The 16,341-nt window shown below is 43.3% G+C and overlaps 1 protein-coding gene across 1 annotated transcript in view; it reads left to right on the top strand.

The window, feature by feature from the left end:
* The window catches only part of LEMD3 (LEM domain containing 3), a 109,013-nt gene that overhangs the window by 26,472 nt on the left and 66,200 nt on the right, over positions 1-16,341 (top strand). Inside the window, exon 3 of the mRNA XM_053719223.1 lies at positions 14,427-14,493. Within this exon, the coding sequence (XP_053575198.1) occupies positions 14,427-14,493 (67 nt within the window). The remainder of the gene's footprint in view (positions 1-14,426; positions 14,494-16,341) is intronic.

Below are 16,341 nucleotides of genomic sequence, written 5' to 3'. Positions count from 1 at the left end.
ACTTTAAAATCTAAGCTACTTAACATTCCCTTCAAGGGGCAGACCCTATTCGGGCCTGGTTTGAAGGAGATTATTGCTGATATCACGGGAGGAAAAGGTTGTGTCCTTCCTCAGGACAGGTCCAAATCTAGGGCCAAACAGTCTAATTTTCGTGCCTTTCGAAACTTCAAGGCAGGTGCGGCATCAACTTCCTCTAATAATAAACAAGAGGGAACTTTTGCTCAATCCAAGACGGTCTGGAGACCAAACCAGACCTGGAAAAAAGGTAAGCAGGTAAAAAAGCCTGCTGCTGCCTCTAAAACAGCATGAAGGAACGACCCCCTATCCGGTAACGGATCTAGTAGGGGGCAGACTTTCACTCTTCGCCCAATCGTGGGCAAGAGATGTTCAGGATCCCTAAGCGTTGGAAATTATATCCCAGGGATATCTTCTGGACTTCAAAGCTTCCCCCCCAAAAGGGAGATTTCACCTTTCACAATTATCTGCAAACCACATAAAGGGTGAGGCATTCTTACACTGTGTACGAGACCTCCTAGTTATGGGAGTGATCCATCCAGTTCCAAAGGAGGAACAGGGTTTTTACTCAAATCTGTTTGTGGTTCCCAAAAAAGAGGGAACCTTCAGATCGATTTTGGATCTAAAGATCTTAAACAAATTCCTCAAAGTTCCGTCGTTCAAGATGGAAACTATTCGTACCATCCTACCACTGATCGAGGAGGGTCAATATATGACTACAGTGGATCTAAAGGATGCTTATCTTCACATTCCGATACACAAAGGTCATCTTCGGGTTCTCAGGTTTGCCTTTCAAGACAGGCATTACCAGTTGTAGCTCTTCCCTTTGGATTAGCTACAGCCCCAAGAATCTTTACAAAGGTTCTAGGGTCGCTTTTGGCTGTCCTAAGGCCGCTGGGCATAGCAGTAGCCCCTTATTTAGACGACATCCTGATACAGACGTCAAACTTCCAAATTGCCAAGTCTCATACGGACGTAGTACTGGCATTTCTGAGGTCGCATGGGTGGAAAGTGAACGAGGAAAAGAGTTCTCTATCGACACTCACAAGAGTTTCCTTTCTAGGGACTCTGATAGATTCTGTAGAAATGAAAATTTACTTGATGGAGTCCAGGTTATCAAAGCTTCTATATTCCTGTCTGGTTCTTCATTCCATTCCGCGCCCTTTGGTGGCTCAGTGTATGGAAGTAATCGGCTTAATGGTAGCGGCAATGGACATAGTGCCGTTTGCACGCTTACATCTCAGACCGCTGCAACTATGCAGGCTCAGTCAGTGGAGCGGGGATTACACAGATTTGGCCCCTCAACTGAATCTGGACCAAGAGACCAGGGATCCTCTTCCCTGGTGGCTATCTCGGGTCCATCTGTCCAAAGGTATGACCTTCGCAGGCCAGATTGGACTATTGTAACAACAAATGCCAGCCTTCTAGGTTGGGGTGCAGTCTGGAACTCCCTGAAGGCTCAGGGATCGTGGACTCAGGAGGAGTCTCTCCTTCCAATAAATATTCTGGAACTAAGAGCGATATTCAAGGCTCTTCAGGTTTGGCCTCAGTTAGCAACTCTGAGGTACATCAGATTTCAGTCAGTCAACATCACGACTGTAGCTTACATCAACCATTGAGGGGGAACAAGAAGTTCCCTAGAGATGTTAGAAGTTTCAAAAACAATTCACTGGGCAGAGATTCACTCTTGCCACCTATAAGCTATCCATATCCCAGGTGTAGAGCACTGGGAGGCGGATTTTCTAAGTCGTCAGACTTTTCATCCGGGAGAGTGGGAACTCCATCCGGAGGTATTTGCACAACTGATTCTCTGTTGGGGCAAACCAGAACTGGATCTCATGGCGTCTCGCCAGAACGCCAAGCTTCCTTGTTACGGATCCAGGTCCAGGGATCCCAAGGCAACACTGATAGATACTCTAGCAGCGCCCTGGTCTTTCAACCTGGCTTATGTGTTTCCACCGTTTCCTCTGCTCCCTCGACTGATTGCCAAGATCAAGCAGCAGAGAGCATCAGTGATTCTGATAGCACCTGCGTGGCCACGCAGGACCTGGTATGCAGATCTAGTGGACATGTCATCCTTTCCACCATGGTCTCTGCCTCTGAGACAGGACCTTCTACTTCAGGGTCCTTTCAACCATCCAAATCTAATTTCTATGAGGCTGACTGCCTGGAGATTGAATGCTTGATTTTATCAAAGCGTGGCTTCTCCGAGTCGGTTATTGATACCTTAATACAGGCACGAAAGCCTGTCACCAGGAAAATTTACCATAAGGTATGGCGTAGATATCTTTATTGGTGTGAATCCAAGGGTTACTCATGGAGTAAGGTCAGGATTCCTAGGATTTTATCTTTTCTCCAAGAAGGTTTGGAAAGAGGATTGTCAGCTAGTTTCTTAAAGGGACAGATTTTTGCTCTGTCTATTCTTTTGCACTAGCGTCTGGCAGATGTTCCAGACGTTCAGGCATTTTGTCAGGCTTTAGTTTGAATCAAGCCTGTGTTTAAACCTGTTGCTCCACCATGGAGCTTTAACTTGGTTCTTAAGGCTCTTCAAGGAGTTCCGTTTGAACCCCTTCATTCCATAGATATCAAACTTTTATCTTGGAAAGTCCTTTTTTTTTTTTTTTTTTTTTTTGTAGCTATTTCCTCGGCTCGTAGAGTCTCTGAGCTATCTGCCTTACAATGTGATTCTCCTTCTCTGATTTTTCATATGGATAAGGTAGTCCTGCGTACCAAACCTGGGTTCTTACCTAAGGTGGTATCCAACAAGAATATCAATCAAGAGATTGTGGTTCCATCCTTGTGTTACACAATCTGGACGTGGTCTGTGCTTTAAAGTTTTACTTACAAGCTACTAAAGATTTTCGTCAAACATCTGCTTTGTTTGTTGTCTACTCTGGACAGAGGAGAGGTCAAAAGGCTTTGGCAACCTCTCTTTTTTTCTTTTTGGCTAAGAAGCTTAATCCGCTGGACAGCAGCCTCCTGAAAGGATTACAGCTCATTCCACTATAGCTGTGGCTTCCACTTGGGCCTTTAAAAATGAGGCTTCTGTTGAACAGATTTGCAAGGCGGCGACTTGGTCTTCGCTTCATACTTTTTTCAAAATTTTACAAATTTTGATACTTTTGGCTTCTTCGGAGGCTATATTTGGGAGAGAGGTTTTACAGGCAGTGGTTCCTGCCTTGTCCCTCCCTTCATCCGTGTACTTAAGCTTTGGTATTGGTATCCCACTAGTAATGGATGATCCGTGGACTGGATACACCTTACAAGAGAAAACACAATTTATGCTTACCTGATAAATTTATTTCTCTTGTGGTGTATCCAGTCCACGGCCCGCCCTGTCATTTTAAGGCAGGTAATTTTTAAATTTAAACTACAGTAACCACTACACCCTATGGTTCCTCCTTTCTCGGCTTGTTTTCGGTCGAATGACTGGCTATGACAGTTAGGGGAGGAGCTATATTACAGCTCTGCTGTGGGTGTCCTCTTGCAACTTCCTGTTGGGAATGAGAATATCCCACAAGTAATGGATGATCCGTGGACTGGATACACCACAAGAGAAATACATTTATCAGGTAAGCATAAATTGTGTTTCTTCTGTTAAGTGTGATCAGTCCACGGGTCATCATTACTTCTGGGATATTACTCCTCCCCAACAGGAAGTGCAAGAGGATTCACCCAGCAGAGCTGCATATAGCTCCTCCCCCCTACGTCACTCCCAGTCATTCTCTTGCACCCAACGACTAGATAGGATGTGTGAGAGGACTATGGTGATTATACTTAGTTTTATATCTTCAATCAAAAGTTTGTTATTTTAAAATAGCACCGGAGTGTGTTATTATCTCTCTGGCAGAGTTTGAAGAAGAATCTACCAGAGTTTTTGTTATGATTTTAGCCGGAGTAGTTAAGATCATATTGCTGTTTCTCGGCCATCTGAGGAGAGGTAAACTTCAGATCAGGGGACAGCGGGCAGATGAATCTGCATAGAGGTATGTAGCAGTTTTTATTTTCTGACAATGGAATTGATGAGAAAATCCTGCCATACCGATATGTCATGTATGTATACTTTACACTTCAGTATTCTGGGGAATGGTACTTCACTAGAATTACACTGTAAGAAATACATAAAGCTGTTTAATAACTAGAGATTATGTTTAACGTTTTTGCTGGAATGTAAAATCGTTTTCATTTACTGAGGTACTGAGTGAATAAATGTTTGGGCACTATTTTTCCACTTGGCAGTTACTTAATCTGTTTTTCTGACAGTTTCTGTTCTCCCTCACTGCTGTGTGTGAGGGGGAGGGCCCGTTTTTTTGGCGCTTTTACTGCATCAAATATTTCAGTCAGCAACTCATTGTATTCCCTGCATGATCCGGTTCATCTCTACAGAGCTCAGGGGTCTTCAAAACTTATTTTGAGGGAGGTAATTTCTCTCAGCAGAGCTGTGAGAATTATAGTTTGACTGAGATAAAAAACGTTTATTCTGTAATTTTGTTTCCTGCTTTCAGAATTTGTTATCTTTGCTAATGGGATTAAACCTTTGCTAAAGTTGTGTTGTTTACAAGGATTGAGGCTATAACTGTTTCAATTTATTAATTTTCAACTGTCATAGATCTTCTGTGCTTCTTAAAGGCACAGTACGTTTTAATATTATTCTAATTGAATTGTATTTCCAAGTTGCAAGTTTATTTGCTAGTGTGTTAAACATGTCTGATTCAGAGGATGATACCTGTGTCATTTGTTGCAATGCCAAAGTGGAGCCCAATAGAAATTTATGTTCTAACTGTATTGATGCTACTTTAAATAAAAGTCAATCTGTACAAATTGAACAAATTTCACCAAACAACGAGGGGAGAGTTATGCCGACTAACTCGCCTCACGTGTCAGTACCTACATCTCCCGCTCAGAGGGAGGTGCGTGATATTGTAGCGCCGAGTACATCTGGGCGGCCATTACAAATCACATTACAGGATATGGCTACTGTTATGACTGAGGTTTTGGCTAAATTACCAGAACTAAGAGGTAAGCGTGATCACTCTGGGGTGAGAACAGAGTGCGCTGATAATATTAGGGCCATGTCAGACACTGCGTCACAGGTGGCAGAACATGAGGACGGAGAACTTCATTCTGTGGGTGACGGTTCTGATCCAAACAGACTGGATTCAGATATTTCAAATTTTAAATTTAAACTGGAAAACCTCCGTGTATTACTAGGGGAGGTGTTAGCGGCTCTGAATGATTGTAACACAGTTGCAATACCAGAGAAAATGTGTAGGTTGGATAAATATTTTGCGGTACCGACGAGTACTGAGGTTTTTCCTATACCTAAGAGACTTACTGAAATTGTTACTAAGGAGTGGGATAGACCCGGTGTGCCGTTCTCACCCCCTCCGATATTTAGAAAAATGTTTCCAATAGACGCCACCACAAGGGACTTATGGCAAACGGTCCCTAAGGTGGAGGGAGCAGTTTCTACCTTAGCTAAGCGTACCACTATCCCGGTGGAGGATAGCTGTGCTTTTTCAGATCCAATGGATAAAAAGTTAGAGGGTTACCTTAAGAAAATGTTTGTTCAACAAGGTTTTATATTGCAACCCCTTGCATGCATTGCGCCTGTCACGGCTGCAGCGGCATTCTGGATTGAGTCTCTGGAAGAGAACATTGGTTCAGCTACTCTGGACGACATTACGGACAGGCTTAGAGTCCTTAAACTAGCTAATTCATTCATTTCGGAGGCCGTAGTACATCTTACTAAACTTACGGCGAAGAATTCAGGATTCGCCATTCAGGCACGCAGGGCGCTGTGGCTAAAATCCTGGTCAGCTGATGTTACTTCTAAGTCTAAATTGCTTAATATACCTTTCAAAGGGCAGACCTTATTCGGGCCCGGGTTGAAAGAGATTATCGCTGACATTACAGGAGGTAAAGGCCATGCCCTGCCTCAGGACAAAGCCAAGACTAGACAGTCTAATTTTCGTTCCTTTCGTAATTTCAAAGCTGGAGCAGCATCAACTTCCTCTGCACCAAAACAGGAAGGAGCTGTTGCTCGCTACAGACAAGGCTGGAAACCTAACCAGTCCTGGAACAAGGGCAAGCAGACTAGGAAACCTGCTGCTGCCCCTAAAACAGCATGAATTGAGGGCCCCCGATCCGGGATCGGATCTAGTGGGGGGCAGACTTTCTCTCTTCGCCCAGGCTTGGGCAAGAGATGTTCAGGATCCCTGGGCGCTAGAGAATAATATCTCAGGGATACCTTCTGGACTTCAAATACTCTCCTCCAAGAGAGAGATTTCATCTGTCAAGATTGTCAACAATCCAGACAAAGAAAGAGGCGTTTCTACGCTGCGTACAAGAGCTCTTGTTAATGGGAGTAATCCATCCAGTTCCACGATCGGAACAGGGACAGGGGTTTTACTCAAATCTGTTTGTGGTTCCCAAAAAAGAGGGAACTTTCAGACCAATCCTGGACTTAAAGATCCTAAACAAATTCCTAAGAGTTCCATCGTTCAAGATGGAGACTATTCGGACAATTTTACCTATGATCCAAGAGGGTCAGTACATGACCACTGTAGATTTAAAAGATACTTACCTTCACATACCGATTCACAAAGATCATTATCGGTACCTAAGGTTTGCCTTCCTAGACAGGCATTACCAGTTTGTGGCTCTTCCATTCGGATTGGCTACAGCTCCAAGAATCTTCACAAAGGTTCTGGGTGCTCTTCTGGCGGTACTAAGACCGCGGGGAATCTCGGTAGCTCCATACCTAGACGACATTCTGATTCAAGCTTTCAAACTGCCAAGTCTCATACAGAGTTAGTGCTGGCATTTCTAAGTTCACATGGATGGAAGGTGAACGAAAAGAAAAGTTCACTCGTTCCACTCACAAGAGTTCCCTTCCTGGGGACTCTTATAGATTCTGTAGAAATGAAGATTTACCTGACAGAGGACAGGCTAACAAGACTTCAAAGTGCTTGCCGCACCCTTCATTCCATTCAACACCCGTCAGTGGCTCAATGCATGGAGGGAATCGGCTTAATGGTAGCGGCAATGGACATAGTACCCTTTGCACGCTTAAACCTCAGACCACTGCAACTGTGCATGCTAAGTCAGTGGAATGGGGATTACTCAGACTTATCCCCTTCTCTGAATCTGGATCAAGAGACCAGAAATTCTCTTCTATGGTGGCTTTCTCGGCCACATCTGTCCAGGGGGATGCCATTCAGCAGACCAGACTGGACAATTGTAACAACAGACGCCAGCCTTCTAGGTTGGGGTGCCGTCTGGAATTCTCTGAAGGCTCAGGGACAATGGAGTCAGGAGGAGAGTCTCCTGCCAATAAACATTCTGGAATTGAGAGCAGTTCTCAATGCCCTCCTGGCTTGGCCCCAGTTGACAACTCGGGGGTTCATCAGGTTTCAGTCGGACAACATCACGACTGTAGCTTACATCAACCATCAGGGAGGGACAAGAAGCTCCCTAGCTATGATGGAAGTATCAAAGATAATTCTCTGGGCAGAGTCTCACTCTTGCCACCTGTCAGCAATCCACATCCCGGGAGTGGAGAACTGGGAGGCGGATTTCTTAAGTCGTCAGACTTTTCATCCGGGGGAGTGGGAACTTCATCCGGAGGTCTTTGCCCAAATACTTCGACGTTGGGGCAAACCAGAGATAGATCTCATGGCGTCTCGACAGAACGCCAAGCTTCCTCGTTACGGGTCCAGATCCAGGGATCCAGGAGCAGTCCTGATAGATGCTCTGACAGCACCTTGGGACTTCAGGATGGCTTACGTGTTTCCACCCTTCCCGTTGCTTCCGCGATTGATTGCCAGAATCAAACAAGAGAGAGCATCAGTGATTCTAATAGCACCTGCGTGGCCACGCAGGACTTGGTATGCAGACCTGGTGGACATGTCATCCTGTCCACCTTGGTCTCTACCTCTGAAACAGGACCTTCTGATACAGGGTCCCTTCAAACATCAAAATCTAACTTCTCTGAAGCTGACTGCTTGGAAATTGAACGCTTGATTTTATCAAGACGTGGGTTTTCTGAGTCAGTTATTGATACCTTAATACAGGCTAGGAAACCTGTTACCAGAAAGATTTACCATAAGATATGGCGTAAATACCTATATTGGTGTGAATCCAAAGGTTACTCTTGGAGTAAGGTTAGGATTCCTAGGATATTGTCTTTTCTACAAGAAGGTTTAGAAAAGGGTTTATCTGCTAGTTCATTAAAGGGACAGATCTCAGCTCTGTCCATTCTGTTACACAAACGTCTGTCAGAAGTTCCTGACGTCCAGGCTTTTTGTCAGGCTTTGACCAGGATTAAGCCTGTGTTTAAAACTGTTGCTCCACCATGGAGTTTAAACCTTGTTCTTAATGTTTTTCAGGGCGTTCCGTTTGAACCCCTTCATTCCATTGATATAAAGTTGTTATCTTGGAAAGTTCTATTTTTAATGGCTATTTCCTCGGCTCGAAGAGTCTCTGAATTATCAGCCTTACATTGTGATTCTCCTTATTTGATTTTTCATTCGGATAAGGTAGTCCTGCGTACTAAACCTGGGTTCTTACCTAAGGTAGTTACTAACAGGAATATCAATCAAGAGATTGTTGTTCCTTCTTTATGCCCAAATCCTTCTTCAAAGAAGGAACGTCTACTGCACAACCTGGATGTAGTCCGTGCTCTAAAATTTTACTTACAGGCAACTAAGGAATTTCGACAAACGTCTTCTCAGTTTGTCATTTACTCTGGGCAGAGGAGAGGTCAAAAAGCTTCCGCTACCTCTCTTTCTTTTTGGCTTCGTAGCATAATTCGTTTAGCTTATGAGACTGCTGGACAGCAGCCTCCTGAAAGAATTACAGCTCATTCTACTAGAGCTGTGGCTTCCACTTGGGCCTTCAAGAATGAGGCCTCTGTTGAACAGATTTGCAAGGCTGCAACTTGGTCTTCGCTTCATACTTTTTCCAAATTTTACAAATTTGACACTTTTGCTTCATCGGAGGCTATTTTTGGGAGACAGGTTCTTCAGGCAGTGGTTCCTTCTGTATAAAGAGCCTGCCTATCCCTCCCGTCATCCGTGTACTTTTGCTTTGGTATTGGTATCCCAGAAGTAATGATGACCCGTGGACTGATCACACTTAACAGAAGAAAACATAATTTATGCTTACCTGATAAATTCCTTTCTTCTGTAGTGTGATCAGTCCACGGCCCGCCCTGTTTTTAAGGCAGGTAAATATTTTTTAATTTATACTCCAGTCACCACTTCACCCTTGGCTTTTCCTTTCTCGTTGGTCCTTGGTCGAATGACTGGGAGTGACGTAGGGGGGAGGAGCTATATGCAGCTCTGCTGGGTGAATCCTCTTGCACTTCCTGTTGGGGAGGAGTAATATCCCAGAAGTAATGATGACCCGTGGACTGATCACACTACAGAAGAAAGGAATTTATCAGGTAAGCATAAATTATGTTTTTATGCGATCGAACGCTTTTTCTGCATCCGTTGTTATTAAGATTGATGGAATCTCGTATTGTTTAGCATAACATGCAAGTGTGGTCGCCCTGATTGTGTTGTCCCTGGCCTCTCTCCCTGGGACAAAACCAACCTGGTCTGCGTGTATTAAAGTGTGTAAGATTTTGTTTATTCGGTTAGATAGGATCTTGCCCAGGATCTTGATGTCTGTGTTTAGGAGGGAGATGGGTCTATAGCTACTGGGGTCTGTGGGGTCCTTATTGGGTTTGGGAATCACTGTAATGTGAGCCTTAAGCATTTCAGCGGAGAGTAGGTGGCCTTTGTCAAGTGTGTTAAATAATTTGGTTTAGTGCGGCGCTAACGTATTTGCAAAGGATTTATAATATGCATTAGTGAAACTGTCAGGGCAAGGTGCTTTCCCTGTCGGCAGACTACGAATTGCTCTTATTACCTCCGTTAAGGTTATTAGTTCCTCCAATGCATTCCTCTGTGAAGTCTCTCTCTAGTCTGGCCACATCTGCTTTGTCTATATAGGTTTGCATGTGTTCGAGATTTTCAAGTGTTTTGGGGGTATCTAAGTTATAAAGCTTAGAATAGAATTGGCTTAGGCAGTTTGCTATTTGTTTACTGTCATATATGCTTTGATTATTCATGGTCACCAATTTGTGTATCTGATTGCTATTGGTTTGGGTCTTTAGCATTTTGGCTAGGAGTGGACCTGCTCTATTGCCTTCATATGCGTAAAGTTTTAATATTGAGGGCTTTCCTCTGGGCCTCTTTCATCAGGATTTTATTAAGATTTTGCCTAACTTTCATCAGTTAGTTGTAAAGGGCTGAATCTGATGGGGTATTTTTGTGGCGGATCTCTAGCTTGGAAAGTTGTGCCGTTGGCAGCTCTGTCTCTTTGTTGTATGTTTTTTCCCTGAAAGCTGAGTGTTTAATGCATTCCCCCCCTTAGTACTGCTTTGTGGGAATTCCAGACTGTGCTTGGGCTCACCTCTGGGGTAGTGTTAAGGCTGAAGTATTCCTGTAGGGATTTGGCTATTGACTTACTGGGGAGTGGGGACCGGAGGAGAGAATTGTCCATTCTACACACGAACTGGGTGACAGGATGGTTGGGCCACCGCAGTTCAATGTCTACCTGGGAGTGGTCTGACCAGGAAGTTGCCTGGTTATTTGAGTCCCTGACTAGTGACAAGTGGTTTCTGTCTATTAATATATAGTCAATTCTTGTATAAACTACCCAGGGATGGGAATAAAAAGTGTTATTCTTTTGAATAGGGCGTTGTACTCTCCATATGTCTATAAGCCCCAACTGTGAAAGGCAATTATATATTGCATTGGGTGGTTTAATCCTTGTCTGCCTGGTGTTAGTTGACGTTTCTAGCTTCTGGTCAAGTGCTGTATTGAGGTCCCCTCCCAATATTAATGTCCCTCTCCTTTTATCTGAAACTAGTTTCAACAGACGATTGAAGAATGTGGATTTATTAGAATTGGGAGCATAAACGTTCACCATGGTCACTGGGTTATTAAAGAGGGAGCCTATCAGAATTAGGATTCTACCGTCCGCGTCCGTTATTTGATTCGTAAGCTTAAACTTTAAGTTCTTTATGTATGAGGATGCCAACCCCATTTTTCTTTTTGTTTGGGTGGGAGCTAAGGTAGCTTAGTGGGTGGTGTTTTCATGAGAATTTAGGTCCTGTTTCTTGGACGAAAACAATAGTCTGTTTGTTTAGCAAAGCCTTTCAATGCTATCAAACGCTTAGTGGGCGAATTGAGGCCTTTTACATTCTGTGATATAACTACTAGGGTCTTGTCAGTTATGGTTGGTCATCTGGGTGGTGTGGGTACATATAAATTAGGAGTCTTACCTGGTGTAGCCGGTCGGGTAGGTATGAAGCATGTTTTTGCCGAAGAATTAGAAGAGGTGCGAGCACATAGAAGAAAGACAACAGTTGGGTAGTATGTTCTATTCCCCACGGTGGGAGCTGAGCTGACGGGAAAGAAGAACAAGATTAGAGATACAACAAGGTTAACAATACAGCATAACATAAAAAAAAACAATGTCTACCACCCTTTGCCTCAAGCAGGCAATCACCGACTCGAGGACTCGGGAGGCGATAGCCTAACTCTATCTGGTGGGGGGAAATGGGCTAGTAAACAATAACTAGGCCGGGCTAACTAGGCCGGGCCTGATCTGGAGGACATGATTATCTTAATGTTAACTTTTTTTTTTTTTAATTTTGGGGGTGAAAAAAGGAGGGGAAACAGGGACAACTAGGATATAAGTTAAATATCAAACTCTAATGCTACAGTGCATTCTAGGATGATCCAGTTAAACGAGAGGGGACAGCCGCCCCATGTTTATGGCGCTATTGCCAGGTCGACCCTGTCACATGTGCACTTTTAAACAAAATGGGAATCATTTGGCCTGAAAACTTTCAGGGTGGATCAGTCACGTTATCTATTGAGTCCTGATGTTGAGAAGTTAGTGTTTCTTTTTTTTTTCTTCGGGACAGTCGTCCACTCTGGCCTTTGTGGTCTGGGCGGGAGATTGGCTTGCTGTCTGTCGGATTTGCCACTGTCCTTTAGTGATGGTACAGAGGGCTGGGGTATGTCCAATTGATGACAGAATTCTTCCAAATCTTCAGCATCTCTGTATATGTAGGTTTTGTCCCCCTTCATCACTTTGATAGCGAATGGGAACCCCATCTGTATTGGATATGTAGATCAGTTAGGTGCAAGGTCAAAAATCGTGCTTCTTTGCGTTTTGCTAATGTTAGGGCGCTTAGATCCGCATACACCTGGATAGGATCTTCACCGAACCGGATTGGAGACTTTTTACGAGCAGCCTGCAAGATTCTTTCTTTGTCAGTAAATCTGTGGCAACAAAGTATGTCTCTGGGTGGGGCAGAAGATGGTGGTTTGGCTCTGAGAGCCCTGTGGGCTCTATCTATTGGAATGCTTTCATCTGCCTTCAATTCCAATAGGTATTTAAATAAGTTCTGCAAGTATGATGATATTTGAGGGGGTAGGATTTGTTCAGGGACTCCTCTAATCCTTAAGTTCTGACGTCTGCCTCTGTTGTCTAGGTCTTTAACTTGGGCTTGCAATTGCAGGATGGTAGAGTTCTGTTGTTCAAGTGCAATCGCCATGTCATCAGAGGTTTTAGAGGTTTCTTCAAGCTGTTCTTCCAGTTGTAATACTCTGTGTCCCAAAACATTAACCTCTCGTTTCACATTAGCCAGCCCCTCCTTTATAGTGTTATTGACTTGGTTAATAATATTGGAGAGGTCATCTTTTGTGGGTAACAAACTGAGGTCTGCTTTTGTAACCACTGAGGTTTGGCTCTCTAGCCTGGGCGAGTTTTCATCTGCCCTGTCTGGTGTGCTTGGTGGGATTACCTCCTCTGTGCAGGAATTAGAGCTCTCTAAGGTTAAAAAAAAAAAAAAAAAAAAGCATTAAATTTATTTCCCTGCGATGCCAATGGTTTGGTGCCTTTGTCCCCTTTTTGCTTTATTTCTGGCCGCCATGCTGGCTGTGTGAGAGGGCCTGTGTGTTTGTTACTGCATGTTACTGATTCTGCAGCTTGCTCTGTGTTAAAGTGAGTGTGGGCCTGGCACGCAGGTTATATTGGCTGTCTCTCTTTTAATGTCCTTTGATGGGCTGTGGAAGTGGCCGAACAGTAGATATATTGAGAGGTTTGTATTGTTAAAGGTTGTAGTATCGACCTTGACTGGGAGGCTCGTTATTGTGTTCCTCACCCCTGTGAATGCCGTGGTCCATACCCCTAGGCCGAAGCCCTTTAATAAATCCTGCAAGGCTTACAAATTTAAAAGTGTAAGGTGGTATCCCATAGGTGGCTACTCACAGCTCTCCGTCTGTGTTGTGGCACTAATCCAGCGTTTAGTGACTCTTGAAGGGGTGAAGTATTTTAGCTGCGTCATTCAGTCATGGTATGTATACACTGGGCCGGAGCTTCCGATATGGAATGCAGCTGGCCGGGTTACTGCCGATTTATTAATATACCAACGTCCGGTGTCTCCCCTTCTTTATGGCTGTAAATGGTGCTTTTGTGTGGCCGGGAGATGGGAAATCACCCCATTTATACAGTCCTCCGAGTCTGGCTGCTCCGGAGCTCTAAAGGATTGCGGCCATGTTCGTCCACGGCCGGCTCTGCCCCCCTCGTAAGTATTTTTCTTAATAAAATCCAGAGGTGATACAATTTTTTTTTTTTTTTTTTAGACAATGTCTCTTTAAAGTGAATGTTAAGTTAAATGAATGAGTGGTCGGTTTTGAAAAATACTATTTAAAACAGGGGCACTTTCATTCATTTAAACATTACATTGCAGAAGGTGTGGTGTGTGTGGGTGTTTTTTTTTTTTTTTTCTTCTTACCCTTTTCTTTAGTAAACAGACTGTCGATACTCCACCGCAGCTTTTCTGTACTTAGCATATCGATGACAAAACAGGCTTCCTCCAATCATGGCGTGCACCCCGGAGCGTCCATCTTGTGAGACCACTCAATGATTGGAGGAAGCCAGTTTCGTCATCAATAGAGAAGCAGCGGGCGGAGTATCGCCGGTCTGGGTTTCCTAAAGAAAAATAAAAGTATTTTAAAAAAAAAAAACACCTGCTGCAATGTTAAGTTTCATGAATGAAAGCGCCCCTATTTTTAATAGTTTTTATTTTTAAAAACTGGGCACATTAACTTTAAAGACTAGTGTAAATCTGGGTAATGTAAGTTGACTAAAGTATCTATTTTTACTGTTCACTCATGCAATAATTAAGCTATTACAGTTTATACTGAATGATTGCTATTAGAGGGAGCTAAACATTTAAAACGTTGAACATTTTGGAACGCATGACATTTTGGAGCACACATTTTCACATCCATTAAGGTTGTTAGTGGGGTGTTTTTAATAAATATTTTTTTTTCTTTTAGATAAATGGGAGAAATCTTTTAATGAACACGTTGCATAAACTGCATGATAAACTGGCAAAGACTGCAGGTACGTTCCATTATTTTAACCTTAATAAAAAGTTCACACTGTATGGTCAAAAAATTGTTAAATGGATATGTTTGTGTATAAATAAATATACACTATGGCCAAAAGTTTGTGGACTTGACCATCACACCTATATGAGCTTGTTGAATATCCCATTCCAAAACCATGGGCATTAATACGTAGTTGCCCCCCCCCCCCCCCCCTCCAGGTATGACAGCTTTTATTTTTCTGTGAATGTGTTTGACAAGATTTTGGAGTGTCTGTGGGAATTCGAATATTCAGCCAAAAGAGCACTTGTGAGGTCAGGAACTAATGTTTGACAAAGTCTGGCCACTTTAGTTCATCTACAGTATCAAATACAACAAATGGGAGCACCAAGCTGTACAACACCCAACATATATGTAATGCCGTTTAAAACTGCATATTTGCCAAATACACACACGGTGGACAGTGCAAAACAATGTTAGTTCATCTACACAGTTTGGTTTTCAAACTGTCCTCAGGCCTCCCTAACAGGCCACATTTTGTAGATATCTGAACTGGAGCACAGGTGAAATAATCAGCTGATTAGTAAACGGTTATTTTACCTGCTCTCACTAGGTAATCTGGAAAACCTGAACCGTTGGGGAGGCCTGAAGACGGTTTTAAAAACCAGTGATCTACACCAAACCATGTCCTCTTGGACCTCGCTTTGTGCACAGTAGCAGTTCTGCTGCAACAAGAAAAGGCCTTCCCCAAACTGTTCTCTAAAATGTCTATGTATACTGAAGCATTAAGATGACCCTTTCACTGGAATTAAGGGATCTAGCCCAAACCCTGAAAAATAGCTCTAGACCATTATCCCCCTACAACTTCCTGTTTTACTTTTATTGCCTAGGTCTGTCAAAAGAACTGAAATAAGGGGGAAGTTTGCAGAAGCTTAGATACAAGGTAATCACAGAGATAAAGTGTATTACTATAACTGTGTTTATGCAAAACTAGGGAATGGGTAATAAAGGGATCATCTATCTTTCCTATGACATGGAGAGTCAACAACGTTATTCCAATTACTAGTGGGATGTTAAACTCCTGGCCAGCAGGAGGAGGCAAAGAGCACCCCAGCAAAGCTGGTAAGTGTAACTACATTACCCATAATCCCCAGTCATTCTCTTTGCCTCTTTCAATGGAGGTTGTGCAAAGTTAGTGTCTGAAGAATTTAATCCTTTTATGGGTACTTTTCCCTGCAAGCAAGGATTGAGGTTTAGCTGTGTCCACGTCAATCTCTTGAGTAAGAGTAGTGGTGGCTTTTAGCAGTTTAAAAGGCGGCGAGGCAGTCCTTTGCTTTACTTTTAACACTTTGCTACCACTTTGTGGAAAGCCAGAGTTGGTTACTCTGTTCTTTTCCTACAGGTGCATGACAGGGAGCTTAGTGCCTGCCACACCTTGAGGATCAGCATCTCTTATGCAGTAGGATCGAAGGTAAGTGCATTTGCCTTCTATGTAACAAAGGATAGCAGCACTTATGGGGTTAATCCCCTTCCAGATCCCCTTTATCTAACAGAAGATGATAATCCTGGATTACTATGAGGATTCATATGGGGGCATTTTTATTGGCACATTATGGGATACATATATTCATAATTTTTGAAGTATGTGATTGAAGAAACAGAGTTCTCTGAATTGGCTGGGATGTGAGTCATGTGTTAGGCTTTGGGATGGTAAGGCTTGTGAGCCAAGCAGTGCTTTTACTTGCGGTTTGCCTGTTCTGGGTAATAGACGGTAATGCCGTTTTTTTTTACTAACAGTATTTTTAAACTGGTGCCTTTTTTTCTCTGCGGAGAAATGTTGCGCACTTTATTTTCAGTCCGGTCA

The sequence above is a fragment of the Bombina bombina genome, chromosome 6 (assembly GCF_027579735.1).
Source record: "Bombina bombina isolate aBomBom1 chromosome 6, aBomBom1.pri, whole genome shotgun sequence".
NCBI lineage: Eukaryota > Metazoa > Chordata > Amphibia > Anura > Bombinatoridae > Bombina > Bombina bombina.
The sequence above is the reverse complement of the archived record's forward strand: the minus strand, read 5'-3'. Positions and strand labels throughout refer to the sequence as shown.